Source organism: Chaetomium fimeti (assembly GCF_033439085.1).
Source record: "Chaetomium fimeti strain CBS 168.71 chromosome Unknown B0H64scaffold_3, whole genome shotgun sequence".
Taxonomy (NCBI): Eukaryota; Fungi; Ascomycota; class Sordariomycetes; order Sordariales; family Chaetomiaceae; genus Chaetomium; species Chaetomium fimeti.
The window spans coordinates 2,857,114-2,874,027 of record NW_026944331.1 but is presented as its reverse complement, the minus strand read 5'-3'; the positions used below and the strand labels follow the sequence as shown (position 1 = coordinate 2,874,027).

The window sequence follows — 16,914 nt, the reverse complement described above, 5'->3', positions numbered from 1 at the left end:
TCCAGTTTCCACCGGTGCAGTGCTGTGCTTACACAGTACTGCTCAGCGTCTGACAGAATCCGTCGCACAGCATCGAGGTAACCAACAACCGATCCTACGATCAATCCGGTCACCATGGACCAACCGGATCTGTCAAATAGCATATCGCTGCACCCTCATCCCTTCAGAACCCAGTCGGACTCGGCCAGCCGCCTAGCGAGAACACAATCACCCCGCCCTTCAATGGCAGCAAACGGCGCAAGCACCGGCGTGGAGGCCACAGAGGGCGGCGACGAGGGCGCCGTTGCCCGGCATTCTCCATCCACCCCAGGCGATGTCGAGGTTGAGAGCCAGCGGGCCGGTCGGTTTCCCCTTGTCGGCGCCGGAAACGACCCTTACGGCCTGTCCCAGAGATACAAGACGGCCTCGGAGTTGGCAGAAATCAAGGCAAACACATCTAGGAAACGTGATGCTGCTCACCAGCCAGGCCCTACCGTCCCCGCCAAGGCGTCCACGACCGGCACGCTCGCGGGGTATATCAAACCCTTTGGGCGCAAAGCAACTACCGCGCGCCGTCTCGAGGGCTTTTACCAAGCTCAGAACGAGACCATTGAGCGGTTGCTTAAAAGCGTCGAGGAGCACTGCGCCGAAGCGCGCCAGGAGCAGGGCGACGACCATCTCAAGTTCAAGATCGCCGTCTGGGGCTCACTCGTCGCCAATCTCGTCCTCGCCGCGCTGCAGCTCTACGCCGCCATCTCGTCCGGCTCGCTCTCGCTCTTCACCACCATGGCCGACGCCATCTTCGACCCACTCTCCAACGTCACCCTCATCCTCACCAACCGCGCCGTCCGCCGCGTCGACCCGGCCCGCTTCCCCTCGGGCAAGGCCCGCCTCGAGACGGTCGGCAACATCGTCTTCTGCTTTCTCATGACGGCCGTCTCGCTCATCATCATCGCCTTCGCCGCCAGGGAGCTCGCCGAGAGCTCGGATGAGCTCCGGCCCTTCTTCCTGCCGTCCATCATCTCGGTCTGCATCGCCTTCGGCACCAAGCTCGCCCTGTTCCTCTACACGTGGTCCATCAAGGACAAATACTCGCAGGTGCGCATCCTGTGGGAGGACCACCGCAACGACCTGCTCGTCAACGGCTTCGGCATCCTCACCTCGGTGGGCGGCAGCACGCTGGCCTGGTGGCTCGACCCGGCGGGCGCCATCTTCCTGTCGGTGGTCATCTCGTCGCTGTGGCTGCGCACCGCCTTCACCGAGTTCCTGCTGCTCGTCGGCGTCGTCGCGCCCGTCGAGATCCAGCAGCTGATTACGTATGTCTGCCTCACCCACTCGCCCGCCATCCGCCAGATCGACACCGTGCGCGCCTACCACTCCGGCCCCCGCCTCATCGCCGAGGTCGATGTTGTCATGGACCCGGACGCCACCCTCATGGACACCCACGACATCGCCGAGGAGCTGCAGATGAAGCTGGAGCGCCTGCCGGATGTTGAGAGGGCGTATGTGCATGTGGATTATGAGACCACCCATAAGCCGGAGCATGCGTTCAAGAAGGATTTGTAAGGGTGGAGGGATGCGGGAGGTTTGCTTTAGAGTGGTGGGGAGGCTCATGTCTTGGGACGGCGGCGGCGGCGGCGGCGGCGAGAGTCACAAAAAAAGCTATAGGCGTTTTGCATGTATGGCGGCTGTATGGCGGCGGTGTGGCTTGTTGATTTCAATTGTATAATAGTTTGAAATTCTACATTTTGCACATGTTTGTGTTATTAGACCTATCTACTTCACAGTTGGCCCACGATCTCAACTCGTGCTGCAAGCTCGAAAAGTCTTGCTGGCATCTAATCCCGTTTTCTTGGTTTATATCATGAGTCTCACCCTCTTCGTAACTTCGTTCTTCAAACCGGCGGCAAAGATAAAACGGCAACCTGTTGTCTCCCTAAGCCTCAGTATGAGTGCCTTGAACCCCCTCAACTTCTTGCCTTGCCCCACCCCCGCCATCTTCCCCTTCTTTTCCTTGCTTTCCTTTTTTAGGTCCTTCTGTTCTGGGTCATAAAGGAGCTCGCGAAGTAGCCGAGATGTTACTATAGGTAGGTGATGGATCACGGGGGTAGCTAAAGGAAGTCATGTGGATTTCGGTAAATAGATCGACGGCCATACGTCCTTGATTTTGGGGGTTCAGATACTCAGTCGCGTGCTTCCTCGATGTGAAATTCTGGTCGAACAAACCGGATATGTAATCAAGCTTGCAAATGCGTTTGATACATTCAACAAAATTTCTGGCTGTATTTTGATCAGTAACAATTCGTTTGTGTTGCCAATACAATCGCCCTTGGGCTCATTGCTTTCGGTATCTGCAAGAATAAGCTGTGGGAGGCCAATGACCGGACAACGGATCTCGGGAGTTTTGTTGAGCTTGACACCCAATTCTCGACCGGTCTCGTCGCGGGGTATTGCGGGGTGACAGGGGGGCTTCCATTGATCGCGACACGATGATGCAATGGCCCCGCTCGACGCGCCTGTGGAAAGCTGCACGGCACTAAAAGGAGCGCTAACGGTTTCGTGGACCGGCGCGTCTGCAGAGCCCTGCTAGAAACCCCGCTGGTGCTGACGGTGTTCCTGGCTGCCCATGCTGTACGAAGTCGCACGGTTCCTGATTCGAGCCCCTTGAATCTCAGAGTTTTCTCGACTCGGGTACTCCGTGGCGTTGTGTGAACCGAGAGATGGGATGAAGCTCTCATCTCCCTCCTGCACCTGCAAGCCACCTTCCACCTCGCGTGTCTCAAAACAGAAACGTGCTTTGAGCCGTTGGAGGACGAACTCGAGGGGCTTGGCATTGGCGCAACATTTTTTTGTCTGGCAGGGGTTTCAGTGCTTATCTGCGAGCCTGGACTGGCCCAGAACTGGCAATGCAAAGTGAGCTGCTTCATGGCGAATGTCTCTCGTGCCACCACGCCTGTTGCCGGCGTGAAAACTGCACAGAGTTCCCGTCTTTCGTATATAGGTACCTACATCCATAGTATGTATATGTCGGCTGATTATCCCGTCGTTGACCCGCCGCTGCACGAAGCTGCAAAGCAACACAAATGGACGGTGCCCCGCGGGGAAAGGGACCCGGTCTCCCATTGCAGCTCCAACCCTCCCTGCAATTGACCCTTGTTGAACCAAGCTTGCATCCCAGTGTTGCCCGTCGCACCAAGCATGCTCGACAGCTTCCTGCGATACCAAGTTGACGACAGTGCGCAGTGTAAACATTAGGCTGGTGACCAGGGTCATGTCAAGGGGATGCGCTGATTTAGCGTAGTAGCACAAATCTTTCCCGATCTCGCCTACCTTTCGAGGTACCCTTACCCTCCTCCTCTCTCTCGAGGATTGCTCCTTCGGTGACCCCCAACTTTCCTCGGGCTCGAGCTGTCGCATTTTTCTTTACGCTACGAACACCACCTCGGTTTTACTACCTAGCTATCCATCATCTTCCGATTTGACGTCGCTAGCGAGGAGCCTTTGCACACAATGGCCGTGCAAGGGGCAGAGGATGTCTACGCCAGCGTGAGTTACGATTCTTGTTTTGTTTAGGCCGAAGCCGGCGATGCGCCGACGCGCTGATGCGCTGCTCTTGACGAGAAAAATAAAACTGAACCCAATACAGCTTCTCCTAACGGACACATATCTTCCTGGTGAGTTCGGAACACCAATTGCTACATCTGTCCAACCTCTGGAGCTAACTCCTATTCTCAAGGTGCCCTGGTGCTGGCCCATTCGCTTCGCGATGCGGGCACCACCAAGAAGCTGGCCGTCTTGGTCACCCTAGATACCGTGTCTCTCGATGTTGTGACACAACTCAAGGTGAGCTTCCTCAGCTCTCATAGGCTTATGTGTGTGCATGTACATGTTCCATTTGGCTGACCGTTGGCTAGGCCGTCTATGACTATGTCATTCCCGTTGGTCGCATCCAAAATGAGCATCCTGCGAACCTGAACCTTATGAACCGCCCGGATCTTCACTCGGCATTCACCAAAATCAACCTCTGGAGGCAGACCCAATTCCGGAAGATCGTGTATGTGGATGCCGATATCGTGGCCTACCGAGCACCCGACGAGCTTTTCGACCTTCCTCATGCCTTCTCGGCAGCTCCTGATATAGGGTGGCCGGACCTGTTCAATACAGGTGTCATGGTCTTGACCCCAAACATGGGCGACTATTACGCCATGACGGCCATGGCTCGCCGTGGAATCTCGTTTGACGGCGCCGACCAGGGCCTCTTGAACATGTACTTCAAGAACAGCTTCAACCGCCTCAGCTTCAGCTACAACGTTACGCCCTCAGCCCATTACCAATATGTGCCTGCCTACAAGCACTTTCAGTCCGGTATCAATATGGTTCATTTCATTGGACCCGAGAAGCCGTGGGTGCAGGGCAGAGACAGGGCCACGGGAAGCTCCCCATTTGACCAGATGGTGGGCAGATGGTGGGCGGTTTATGATCGACATTACCGCAAGGAGGTGCGTTCCGACAAACCTGGCCGAGGCGATCTGCTGCTAACCCGTTGATATAGACACCCCGACTGGAGCCAGCACAGCCAGAGCAACAAGTCCCAGCGATAGTGCAATATTTCGTCAAAGGCGAATTCCAGCCTACGATCCGTTATGTTGTTCCCGTTGGCGAACCCCCCAGCGACCAACCCAGCAACGTTCACGGTCAGCAACATCAACTAGCACAGCAGTATACCCAGCAACACCATTATTCCCATCAGTCTTATCCCCACCCTGAGCAGCAACCCCACCAACACCCTCACTCCCAACCATCACACTTAGCCGAGCACTCAACCGCGCCTTCCCACCCAAGCGTGTCTTCTGGATCCCAAGAAGGGACACATACTGAGGCTCGAAAAGACCAGGCATCGGACCACCAGCAATGGGGTTCTCAACCGCCGGCCCAGCCGGAGCACAAGCCCGAGCCTCAACCCCAACCAGAGATGGTACCAAGTTGGGATGCTCAGCGGTTAGCCACCCCTTGCCCAGTTACCCAGTTACAAAAGCTAACGGAATCCTCCAGGCAACCCCCACCGCCGGATTCAAGGCCCGAGGCCATGAACTTCCCTCAAACGCACTACACCATGTCGTCCGACCCGGCCCCGTTCGTCCCGCCAGAGCGCTACCCTAGCCCGCCAAAGAATATGTGGTACGACGTTCCAAAGCAGGCACCGGCAAAGCCCACGGAGAAGCCCAAGCCGCTCTTCCCCTGGGAGACTCACCGGCCGCGGCCGACCCGCGTGTTTGCGCACCTGACCCAGCCCGAACCGCCCGCGCCCGGACCGGCACCCGCGAAAGCACAAACCGCGCAAGCAGGCTCGCAGCAAGTGCCATCCGGCCCCGCGGCGGCGGCAGCTACACAGCCGGGCGAACCGCACACGCCACCGCCGCCGGCGCCGGGCCCGGCCTCCCGCACCGCGCTCTCCGCGCCCACGACGACGACGGACATCTGGTCCTCGTTCCCCCGCACCAACGCCTGGGACAGCGTGCCCGAGATCAACCGCTACGTCGACCGCAGGATGCAGAAGCACCGTCGCACGCGCAGCGGTGGTAAGGGCTTGGTCCTAGGTGGTGGCATCGGCGGCGGGAGCGGCGGGAGCGGCGGGAGCGGGGGGGCTGGTGCTGGTGGCGGTGGTGGTGGTGGTGGTGGTGGTGTGAGTGGTGGTGTGAGCGACTTTGCTACCCCGCGGCGCGGCTTTAAGGTCACCGACTTCCCCAGCGAAGACGACCGCCCGAGCCTGCCCGTCACGCCCGCGCCGATCCGGAGGCCGAGGCGTTGGGTTGCTGGCGGCGGCGGTGGTGGTGGCCATGGGCTTGGTGGTGGCTTTGGTGGTGATGGCGAGGGCGGTGGTGGTGTCGGTGGTGGTGTCGGTGATGGTGAAGGTGGGGGGGAGCAGCTGCTCCAGGGCGCCGAGGGCGTGCCGGGGCAGGCTGATTGGGTATGTGTGCATGGGAACCGGTGGGGCCCGGCAGACTGCCTGTGTGAACTGGCTAACCTCCTTCGCTGCTACAAGGATCCTGCGGCGCAGCTGCGGAAGCTGGCCAAGGAGCAGTCCGAGCTGCTGTTCCGGCGGCTCGGGGCCGGCGATGAGGGTGGTGGTGATGCGGGTGGTGGTGGTGGTGGTGGTGGGTTCGGAGGAGGAGAAGAAGAGGGAGGGGAGCAGCGCCGGACGATCCCCTCGCGCCCGCTGCCGTTCGGGTCCGAGGGCGTCCGGTCCCCGACCTACGTCGCGCCTACGCCGCCGCCGCTCGTCAGCCCGAAGCCGGTCAAGCCGACCACGAGCGCGAGCCCGGTCAATCGGATCCTGGCGGCGGCGCCGGAGATTATGGCTTCGCAGGAGGGCGCGGTTGGTCCGGTTGCGGCCCCGAGCTATCAGGGCCCGGGGCCGGCGTTTGAGAAGGGCGAGGATATCCCCACGTTTGAGACGCCGGCGCTGCCGACCGAGGAGGAGCGGGACGTTCTTGAGACATAGGACTGTCTTATAGTCTAGTGTGTGACTGCTCTTTTAGGAACCACTCCCCTTTTTTGCGGGAAAGCGCTGTATGATACGAATTCAGGTTGATCGGTTTTGGTGAAGAGGAGGCGGGGCGGGAAAGCTGGGGATGAACGGATAATGTTCGAGCGTTTGGGGGAACTCGGAGGGCATTAATGGTATTCACTGGGCTTTTGGTCTTGACATGTGGCATTTCTTTCTCCATGGTATCACTAATTATTCAGTTGGTTTCATTGGCATGTCTGGCTTTTTTCTCCCTCTCCTGTGTTTTTCAGATCGAGCATCGTCATCGTTTTCTTCTTGGGACCTTCCACTTGGTTCCATTACATCCGTCGAAGCACTTGCTTTGAGAGTGTTTATGCGGTGGGGGAGCGATGTCAAACAGACGGTATGACAATGGTTAATAATGATGACATTATAGTTATGTACATACCCACGAGCGCGCAGGAGCAACCATTGAATTACCCCATGCCCACTTCCCTAGATAAAATTCTTAGCGTGCCAATATGGACTTCACTTGGGCCCAAATGTATTCCCCTCCACTCTGTATCGATCTTGGTTTGGGAAGGCGCGAAGGCTTACGAAATAATGAAAGGCGCATGTGAACTCGACGTGGTACCACTTACTTGCCCTGCACCTACAGGAGAATAAAGAATAGCTGGTGGCCAGAAAGAGAAGTCCACTTCACTTCGTTTATTATTTTATTCTTCATCTTACTATTGTTACTTCCATTCATTTCTAGGAGATGTGAGGTGTTTTGCAGACTGACAGGGCCGTTTGGTCCTCTTCAGACTTCAACAACGATCACCTCTCGGCACTCACTTGACTGGCGCCACCCACTCAGTTCAACAGCCAATCAAAATCATTCCAATCGACCCCAAAGGGTCGCGAACTCCAGCGACTCGCGTCAACCATGAAGCGTCCCCACGACCTCATGCAGCCGTTTAAACAAAAACGCCGGAAATCGGCGGGAGTAACTCGCGCAACTCGTGGATCGACCGCCGACGAAGGTTTCTACGAGGTCCGAGATATCCTCGACGAGAAGTCCGCAAAGGGTAGATTATTGTACAAAGTAGACTGGGCCGATAACCCTACCACCGGCGAGCGGTACCAGCCGACCTGGGTAATCATCCATCACCAACACCACGTGCAGCCTCGCGCTTTCGTGTGCACCCCGCTAATTACGCTGCGCCCGAATCTAGGAACCCGCCGAGAACGTCACTGAAGCTGCCGTCGCTGATTGGCAAAGGGAGAAGCGCAGGCGTGAAGACGTCGCCCGACACGACCTTCACCCCGCCGTGGAATGCGACGGCCGGCCTGGTTTGGCCCCAAACCGGAGAGTAAAGCGCGGAAGGGAGCCCTCGGTTGTCGACGAAGAGAGGAGGCCACCGAAACGACATCGAGCATCAGCTGATTCGGGCTACACTTCCACCGAGGGAGATCTTCAATCAAGCGCCCAGTCTAGCTGGGCGCACGTGCTGTCAGTCCCGCACAACAACGGGCAGCTCGTTCTCGAGATCGTACATCCTCCCAACTTCGATCCGTCCGAATATCGTGTCGTCAACTCCTCTCAATCCGCGCCATCCTCGCAAGTTGTGGACGCCGCAGCCTCGTCGCGAAGTAGCGGCCAGCATACCGGTGGCCAAGTCAGCCAGCGAACCATCCAGGATTCGCAGGACCCCTTTGACTCCTTGCGCACCCAGTCGACGGGCCAATCGGCCGCCCACCTCAGTGAGCCTACTTCACAGGCACAAATAAGCCGTTCTGATCTCGACATACCGTCACGCCAACCCGAAACCTCCCATCACGATCTCAGCCACCCATCAGGCTTGCTCGAGGCGCACGAAGCAGCATCTCAAAACGGTCCCCATTCCAGTTTACGGCCCCATCCGCAGCTTGGACAGGATTTGGCCTCCGACGATAGTCCCTGGGGCGAAGGCTTTCTAACACAGCCCGATTACGAGCCCCCGAATTTCGGTTTCGAGGCCGAATCACCCCAGCCTACAGAGGGACCCTCAAGCGATCAGAGCTCCAGCCAACCCCGGGCGAACGATCCTGCCTCACAAAGTTTTCCTGCACGTGGAACCAACTCCGCCCCGAGCGCCTCCGACGCTCATTCACCTCTTCAGGCGGCTCAAGCAGTCTCCCTACATATTAACAACCTCGGCCTCCTTCGCTCATTTTTCGAGGGCACTGGACAAGACTTGGGCGATATAGTTCCCGAAACCCTCCCGAGACCACCCAAGACGAAGTCGCCTTTACAAATTCCCAATCAGACCGCGAGTAGGCGCCTGGGCGAAGAGATCTCACCCTCGGAAGAGGTCTCACCCTCGTTTACCCCGGAGAAAGAGAAGAACGCGCCACAACCTTCTACCCCCCCCGAATCGAAACATGGATGGTTCAGAAGAAGTAACCCCACGCCTTTCGGCTGTGGAACGGATGCGGCAGCTAGGTGCTCGGGTGTTTGGTCCCCCACCAGGTACGCCTTCTGCAGAAAACGGACAGGACCATGTTATCGGCACATCGCCTGCCGTGCCGCCCACCGAATACAGACAGGAGCCGGCACTATTATCCCCATCAGCGGTTCTTCCGCCGCCGAGTGGGACTTTTGCTGAACGACTAGAAGCCTCCGCCGCTCCGGTGGACTCGTCCGCATTAGAAACCCCGCTGGGAGAGCAGCCTCTCCCCGCGGTTAGCCTGAATCAACAAGGCGGTGGTTTGGGCCAAGACAGCAGTATGGATTTTAATATGCCTACCGAGACGCCAGCCATGGGCGGACCCGTCCAGTTCGAGCAGCAGCCGGTAACAGTGGCTCCATCGGATCTGACAACCTCGGTCGAGCACCCGCCTGTTTCCCTCGACGACCTAGCTGCTGACGACCAGGTGCTTGGTGGTGGTGTCGATGACCAAGCCCTCGTGCCTTTGAATCAACCCGATCAGTTTCAGTCCCCGCCTGGCATAGGGGGCGATGAACAAGACGAGGACGACAGTCTTGTGCGGCATTTTACCGTAACCCTTCCGATGGCCGCCAACACTCGGGCAAAGTACCTCGATACTATCACAGAAAACAAAGCAACTCTAATAAAGTTTGGCGATGTATTTGCGAACTCGTGCTCGAGCGTTCCAGATCCGGCTTTGGTCACGAAAATCGACGTCATATTCGACCGCTTGCTCAACCTTTGCGACCTGCCGGCGTATGAGGATGACCTCCCGGAGCTGAGCAAGGTGGATATGATGAAGCATGCCACCAATTCAAACAGCAAATTCTCGTTTGTTTACGAGTTCATTAATGGTCTCTGGGATATCAACGCCCGGATACTCATAATCTCTCAACCTGGTCGGGCCTTTGAGTACTTGGAAGCGGTTGTCTCGACGACAGATTGCCCGTACACAATCCTTGGGCAAGAGGGCTCTACGGAACAGGGTACCGAGGTGACCTCGGTCGTTCTAGCTGTGGCTGGTCAGGACCTCTCCGCGGTCCAGGGAGGCGTTGACGTTGTCATCGCATACGACCATACGGCCCGATCAGTAGAGCTCCCGGCGACTCTGGGCTTCGAGTCCATGGAACCAATCGTCCTCTCTTTGGTTGCCACCTACTCGCTGGATCACATCGACCAACAGCTTCACCAAGCCGAGCAGGACTTGGATAGTTTAGAACGGCGGAACGTCCTCAATCTGGCTACTGCTACCGCCATGGACTATCTTAGAAATCCCGATCGACAAAGCACCGAGCCCCATCAAGCGGCCAAGACATTTGCCGCCTTCTTAAGAAACCCGGAGAGTGGCTTGGATTGGGAGCCCCACCCGCTCCCTGCCGACATCTTCGAGATGTGGCTCAGTTCGCAAGAGCGCACTCAGGAGTCCCAGGTCGACCTCCTGGCTGAAGCTGCCGGCCGGAAACGTCGCTTGGTAAGTTGCTTTGGGAATCTAGCTCAATGGGATCTCACTAACAAATAATAGGACGGCATCGATGATGGGATTCCTAAACGGCCGAGGCTTCTCGATTCTCAGCTTCCCTCTCGCAACTCAACACCGGCGAGGATGACCGACCTGTTGAGGCAGACACTCACAAACCACCCGGTCAGCGGGCCAACCGCCCAGGTGGTCGAAGTGCCTGTGGAGCAGCTCGAGAAGATGTCGGCCAAGGTAAGAAGTCCAACTCATCAAGAAAGACCACGCTTCTCACACTGCTTAGATTGCGGAACTGGAAAGCCGACTCGCCTCACAAGCCGTGATCGAGGCCAAGACGCGTGAGCATTGCACAAGTTTGGAGTTGCAACTCCGGTCCCATGAGCGCACCGTTCAGTCGCTGGAGCCAAAGTATATGGACGCTCTTCGCGATCGTCATACTTTTGAGAAGGAGTGCAAAAAAGCCGTTGAGGCCGCGAAAGCTCAGCAAGACGAGGCGGAGGCTTTGCGAGAAAAGAACAAGCTTCTGGAATCCAAGTTCGCCGAGGCTCGCGATACATTGGCGAACTCGACAGTTCCTGAAATTGCGAGGGTTGCTCAGGCGGAGAAAGACCGCGACGAGGCCCTCGCCACGGTGCAAAAGCTCGAAAAGAAGGTCCAGGGCGTGCAGAACGAAGCCGAGTACAGCCGAAAGGCATACCAGGACACGTTTAATGCGCACACCGGGCTCAACCAGGAGCACCAGGAGCTGAAGAGCAAGGTCACCGACCTCGAGAGGCGTGCCGGCGATAACCTGCGCAAAATCCACGAGATCCACGCCCAGAACGAGCTGACCGAGGTCAACCGGCAGATCGACGAGCTCCAAGCGACGCTGGACAACCGCGAGCGCGAGCTGGAGCGCGCCAAGGAGGAGCTCAAGATCCTGCGGAACGGCCGCCGCGAGACTCGCCAGGCTAGCGTCCCGCGCAGTCCGCGCATGGGGGTTATGAGCCCCCGGCCCGCCCGCGGGGTGGGAGCCAGCAGCCGGGGCACCAGCCCCGCGGCCATGAGCTCCGATGGGCCGGGCGTTGGTGGTGGTGGCACGCCCGTGCCGGGCATGACCTTCTTTCCGCCTGTCGGCGGCGCTGGTCGCTGGGGACACCTCCGTGACTAGAAGTCTGGAGGTAACCCAAGCGCTACTAGTGGCAGCGGGCGGGAGAGCCGGCCGGCGGCGCTCGGTCCGGTGGGTGGTGGTGACCGGAAGGTGAAGAAGAAGAGGATAGCGAAACCCCCCGCAGCAGCTAAACCGGCCAGGGCGAAGCCGGTGAGGCAACAACGCAATGGTGCTTAGTCCGGTGGTGATGAGCCGGCTGCGTGTGAACTCGCCAAGTTGGAGCAGCTGGGGTTTCGAGGGGTTTAACACCAAGTCGTCGGATGTGGCTAGCACGATAGTGGGTGCTGAGAGGAGCCGCGAGACGGCTACGACGGGATGGATCCCGGATGCCCCACCAGGGACGAAGACAAGGCGGACATTTTTGGGAGAGTTTCTGATGCCTCAGCTTCTTCTGCTTGAGGCGGGTTGGAGCATGCATACCCACGAATTGCGGAGGATGGTGCTATTGGGGGGGGAGAATGAGGTAGGGGCTGGCGTCGATCATGCGTCGGCCTCCGTTTTACTTCTCATTTGCTTTTTGCTTTGTACGTTTCGATATCGCATTGCATCGGACAGGACGGCGAATATCATGGCTCACAGGATAGGTGGTAGTTGTTTGCCAGTTGGCAATTCGGGGAGGGATATGACGTCGGTGGATGGATGGGTAATGAAGACCGTGGCGGAGTTAGCATATGCGGGACATGATACCCTTCCCTTTATGGAGGAATAAATGGGCTGAAGTATATCATTTGATGTGTGAAATCGCTTGTGATAATGAGTGGTGAATAAGGATGCGGACGGTTGGCCATTCTCATGCGGTGATGGTATCCCAGGATGGGATATTCCAGGGCGAGGAAATGAACTTGATCTCTTTTCTCGGCAGTCAGTCTCTCACATCCAAGCTCTGCCTGTCCCCCACTCAACTTTCAGCATCACTTCTTCACTCCGGATCGTTCGAGGCCCCCGGTAACTTCCTTACATGTGTGGTAAACGAAGTCTAGGCAATGGTGACATATACAGATTGATTTGCACAGCCCTTTGCAACTCCGACGGAAGACGGTGTGTCTATGGTATCACCCACGGAGTTGTCCAGTAGGCCGTGCGATGTTCTCGACGAGGAAAACCTGGTACTTCGTTTATTTGGCCTCCTCCGGGTACATATCCTCCTTAAGCGGAATGCCGAGCTCTTCGCGCAGAGGCTTGAGCTCATCCAGATACTGCTGGTATTGGCCCTTGTTCTCGACCTTGGCCTTGATGCCTGTTTGACCTCGTTAGCCTGCTGCATGTATCGGGGCGGGGTCGCTCGAGAACGATATTTCCCGCATGGTTGTGGGTTAGAGTTTCGTACCCTCGAAGATCCGAACGGCGGTGGGGAAGTCGTTGACTCTCCGCGCGGCCCTAAGGGCGGCGGACACGACGGCGGGGGAGGGGACGAGATCGTAGGCGAAGGCGTTGTTCAGGTTGCGCTGCGTAGGTGAAGCTCCGGGTTAGCGGAGGGCGACGGGGTGGATGAGGCCGGTCGAGGGCGGTTGGGTTATTACCTGGAGCTCGAAAACGTCTTGAACACCGTCAAACTCCTTCTCGTAGCTACTCGGGACCTCATAATCAGCAATTGGTCGACCGAGTATGTTGTGGTGGGTGTGCTGGGTCGGGGTGGGTGGACCAAAACGGGTCACGTCATGGCTGCGAAAGCTCCCCGCGGAGCTAGGGAAAGCTCTGTTTTGCTCCACGAAACCCCGATATCGTCGACTCACCGGGCAGAAAACTCCTCGAAGGTCTCCTCCTGGTGCTCGGAGCGCAGGCGGGCGGATGTGCTAAAGCTCGGGGTGGCGAGGACGGCGCGCGCGGCGATGGGCTGCGGCCGGGCAGCGACGAGGTTGGCGCGGAGAAAGTTGGAGGGGCCGCGAGCGGCAACGCGGAGCAGGGAGGCCGACATTTTTGCGCTTCAAACGATGAGAAAATGAAAAGGCCCGAGCCGGGAAGAGTGGTGAGGCGGGCGATTGGTGGGGTGGGGAGGCTCAACAACGGTGGGCTGGCTCGAGAGAGCTTGGTTCTCAATTGAATTGGGTGCAGTCAGGACCAGTGTGCGTTTGGTGTTGATCCTGGAAATTACGGATATTGGCATCGAATCATGTTTCGGCTATGCGATGCTCTGCTCGCCTAGTTGCTTAGCGCATTATTTTTCTTGTTCTGTCTGCACCCCGCCAATGAGATCCCACACATTGAGCAGACACGCAGGGAAGTCTCCAGTCTGCCGGCTCCCCCCGTGCACGTGCCGTGGCTGGAGCAAGCACCCTCAAGTTGCAGCTGTGGCTGGAACTGCCGGTTCGACGGCCCCACGACGGCACCACTCGTGAAGCTGCCTGTATAACGCTTTTCAGTGCTGTATAGCCTGCCAGTGTGTTAGGTACCTGAATTTATAGCTATTTTGGCTAGAGAAACGCTGCATTTCTCGTGTCGTGGTTGGGGCCACCGAGGCTACCGAGGTTGACAGCGGATACGCAACAAAAATCAAAAGCGACTGCAACCACCGGCTGAACAAGATATATCAAGGCTGACCACCCTCATCTCCCGGGGCCGCGGAGCCCGGACGTTTGGGTGCAGGCATCGGTGCTCCGGAGCTCCGAAATCCACAACGCAACATCGTCGGCACCGCCATATCCTCGATGTCAGACCGGCCTTGGCGAGGCGGTGCCTGCCGTCGGAGGAGATACTTTGACCAATCGTCAACTGTTGTATGTCACTGGCTGGCAGTGCAAATGCTGACTGTTGATTCACTGGATCCCCGATTCCGTTCCCGACGGGAGCTCATTGCAACAATGAAGTAGCGGAGCGGAGCGGATTCTAGCCGAGTTTGCCGGTTTAAAAGGGGCCGAACCGAGGGAGCCGAATCGGCTATCCCCGTGGGAGCGTTGTTTTGTCAAACCTCCCAAAGGGGAAAATCGATGCAGGAGTGGCCGGTTTTGAGCGCATTGACAGGCAACCCGCTGCTTGCATCCCTCTCCCATGCTCGATTGTTTCCGCTTCCACGATCCCGGGACCCCCGTTAAAGACAGCAAAAAACAACAAAACCCGATCCAAAACCCAGGATTGCCTGTGGAGCAGATCTGACATAAGAGTATCCGTGCCTTGATTGGGCGGCAAAACTTCACATGCAGGAACAAGGAAATGAGAGCCAAGGCTAAGCTGTTCGTGGCTTCTCCTTTTCGACGGGTGGACTTGCTGAAAAATATTTGGTTCCATTGTCCGTGAACTCTCGAAATCGCGATCCTTACTTATTATTTGCGGCACGCTTTCCTTCCCGTTGTCAACTCTCCCGCGCTCTCTCGTCTTACGTTTCCGTCTTGCGAGGGTGCTGCTTTGGAACCCCCTTTCTCTTCACTTCGTTTTTTTGGCTTTCTTCATACTCGGCCGTCATTTGGCATTAACTTTGGTTTGGCGGCCTTAATCCATCATCTCTTTTTTCAACGTGTCGCGTGTCAAACCTTGCATCGCTAGGTAAGTCCAACAATCAGTCCCTCCCGGATGCAACTGTCCGCACAATGCCCCAGCAACCCGCTCGAACGGCCGCACAGGGTGCCGTGGCAGTTGTCATACCAAAACTTGCTGACACGTCGTGTGCTGTGCAGACTAATTGACTCCGCCGTCGCGGAAACTCTCGCACAATGACGACCGCGACCCCCGTCGGTGCTCTCCTCGAGAAGCTGCCGGTCCCGACTCTTGACCGGCCGTTCGGCATCCATCTTTGGCCCATCTTCAGCAAGGCTTTCGAGTACGTCGTTGGCTACTCGGCCGATGACTTCACCTTCCAGCCGGGCTCGACGCCCATGTCGACCCTGAAGGAGACGAGCATCTTCATCGTCATCTACTACACGGTCATCTTTGGCGGCAGGGAACTGATGCGCAACCGCGAACCGTTCAAGCTGCGCGCCCTGTTTTTGATCCACAACTTCTATCTCACCGCCATCAGCGCTATCTTGCTCGCCCTCTTCATCGAGCAGATGCTGCCCACCGTCGTCCGCCATGGCATCTTCCACGCCATCTGCGCCATTGAGGGCGGCTGGACTCAGCCCCTGGTTGTCCTTTACTACGTGAGTCCATTCGAGCCACCTTGCCACGAGCGTCGTAGTGTGCTGACATGGTTGGATTTAGTTGAACTACCTCACCAAGTACCTTGAGCTTCTGGATACCTGCTTCCTCTTCCTCAAGAAGAAGCCCCTGACTTTCCTTCACTGCTACCACCACGGCGCGACGGCTCTCCTGTGCTACACGCAGCTTATTGGGTCGACGTCGGTTTCGTGGGTTGTCATCTCGCTGAACCTGATGGTGCACGTGGTCATGTACTGGTACTACTTCCAGAGCGCCCGCGGCATCAAGATCTGGTGGAAGGAGTGGATCACCCGTCTCCAGATCATCCAATTCGTCATCGATCTCGGTAGGCTTCACCCCTATCTTTTTTTTCTTTTCAGATAGGGAGCGTTACTAACCACTCCTGTGTAGGCTTCGTGTACTTCGCGTCCTGGACCTACTTCACCTCGACCTACTTCCAGTGGCTCCCCAACGCTGGCCAGTGCGCGGGCGAGGAGTTCGCTGCTTTCTCGGGCATCGCTATTATCAGCTCCTATCTCTTGCTCTTTATCTCGTTCTACCTCGCGACGTACAAGAAGGACGGCAAGCGGCCCAGCGGGCGCAAGGCCGTGCGGAGGATGAGCCAGGCCCCGCTGCCAGACCCGATCCACGGCTCGGCCGCGAATGCCAACAGCTACGCCAACGGCAGCAACGGCGACGCCAAGTCGACCGGTGTTAAGACCAACGGCACCGCCACCCGCTCAAGGAGGGCTTAAGCGCCCTCATGACGAGCCTGTCGCGGTGATTGCACACACTGGCGGTTCAAGGGACGACACGGGCAGCTTTTTGGACCGCAGGAGCGATGCCTCCGGGCGCATGTGCTCATGCGAAGCGTAGCGGCGTGACAGTGTGACAACTAGGATATCAAGGAGTGCGATTTGTACAACACGCACCGCGGGGCAGTAGATGTGCCTTTTGGGAAAGGCTGGGCACAATTTCCTCGAAACCATCATCACGGCATCTCGGTATTCATTACGGAGTTAGACACGGGGAACGGTCATTTGGCGGCGGCTTAGGGTGGGGGCGGTTTTTCCTAACGATATATGGGCGACCAAGGGCGTGGGTGTATCATGATGGCGGTGAAGGTGTACGATGATGGATGGGCCGAGTCGGATTTCGCCACCAAGAGCGACACCAGCCGGATCGCTGGGCCGGGCTGGGAGGGAGGGTTGCAGGCCAGATCGCGGGGCTGGCTTTGAACGGCGGTTCGCGCGGCGGACATTGTTCAAGCTCCGGTTCGGGT

The 16,914-nt window shown here is 57.6% G+C and overlaps 6 protein-coding genes across 6 annotated transcripts; 4 read left to right on the top strand and 2 right to left on the bottom strand.

Annotated features, from left to right (window-relative positions):
- Positions 1–114: 114 nt before the first annotated feature.
- On the top strand, positions 115–1,545 carry B0H64DRAFT_319740 (uncharacterized protein; the record flags this gene model as incomplete). The annotated part of the gene is made up of 1 exon (XM_062800442.1): positions 115–1,545. The coding sequence occupies one exon, from the start codon at positions 115–117 to the stop codon at positions 1,543–1,545; it is 1,431 nt and encodes a 476-aa protein (XP_062661028.1).
- A 255-nt stretch (positions 1,546–1,800) lies between these two features.
- B0H64DRAFT_392331 (uncharacterized protein) lies at positions 1,801–2,966 on the bottom strand. Its single transcript, XM_062803544.1, has 2 exons — positions 2,206–2,966; positions 1,801–2,139 (listed from the first exon to the last, which is right to left on the bottom strand). Exon 1 carries the CDS (start codon positions 2,904–2,906, stop codon positions 2,271–2,273), a length of 636 nt encoding a protein of 211 aa, XP_062661027.1. The 5' UTR covers positions 2,907–2,966; the 3' UTR covers positions 1,801–2,139; positions 2,206–2,270.
- A 232-nt stretch (positions 2,967–3,198) lies between these two features.
- On the top strand, positions 3,199–6,687 carry B0H64DRAFT_125688 (glycosyltransferase family 8 protein). Its single transcript, XM_062798045.1, has 6 exons — positions 3,199–3,525; positions 3,626–3,653; positions 3,716–3,822; positions 3,894–4,478; positions 4,532–4,977; positions 5,032–6,687. The coding sequence occupies exons 1-6, from the start codon at positions 3,490–3,492 to the stop codon at positions 6,479–6,481; spliced, it is 2,652 nt and encodes an 883-aa protein (XP_062661026.1). The 5' UTR covers positions 3,199–3,489; the 3' UTR covers positions 6,482–6,687.
- Positions 6,688–7,415: 728 nt separating this feature from the next.
- Positions 7,416–11,564, top strand: B0H64DRAFT_457707 (uncharacterized protein; the record flags this gene model as incomplete). The annotated part of the gene is made up of 5 exons (XM_062807391.1): positions 7,416–7,625; positions 7,705–8,911; positions 8,982–10,411; positions 10,463–10,648; positions 10,698–11,564. The coding sequence occupies 5 exons, from the start codon at positions 7,416–7,418 to the stop codon at positions 11,562–11,564; spliced, it is 3,900 nt and encodes a 1,299-aa protein (XP_062661025.1).
- A 729-nt stretch (positions 11,565–12,293) lies between these two features.
- B0H64DRAFT_392324 (cytochrome c oxidase subunit VA-domain-containing protein) lies at positions 12,294–13,646 on the bottom strand. The gene is made up of 4 exons (XM_062803543.1): positions 13,298–13,646; positions 13,085–13,130; positions 12,892–13,009; positions 12,294–12,801 (listed from the first exon to the last, which is right to left on the bottom strand). Exons 1-4 carry the CDS (start codon positions 13,477–13,479, stop codon positions 12,680–12,682), a joined length of 468 nt encoding a protein of 155 aa, XP_062661024.1. The 5' UTR covers positions 13,480–13,646; the 3' UTR covers positions 12,294–12,679.
- Positions 13,647–14,932: 1,286 nt separating this feature from the next.
- On the top strand, positions 14,933–16,579 carry B0H64DRAFT_125471 (GNS1/SUR4 family-domain-containing protein). The gene is made up of 4 exons (XM_062798043.1): positions 14,933–15,041; positions 15,173–15,634; positions 15,696–15,978; positions 16,044–16,579. Exons 2-4 carry the CDS (start codon positions 15,209–15,211, stop codon positions 16,385–16,387), a joined length of 1,053 nt encoding a protein of 350 aa, XP_062661023.1. The 5' UTR covers positions 14,933–15,041; positions 15,173–15,208; the 3' UTR covers positions 16,388–16,579.
- Positions 16,580–16,914: the final 335 nt, after the last annotated feature.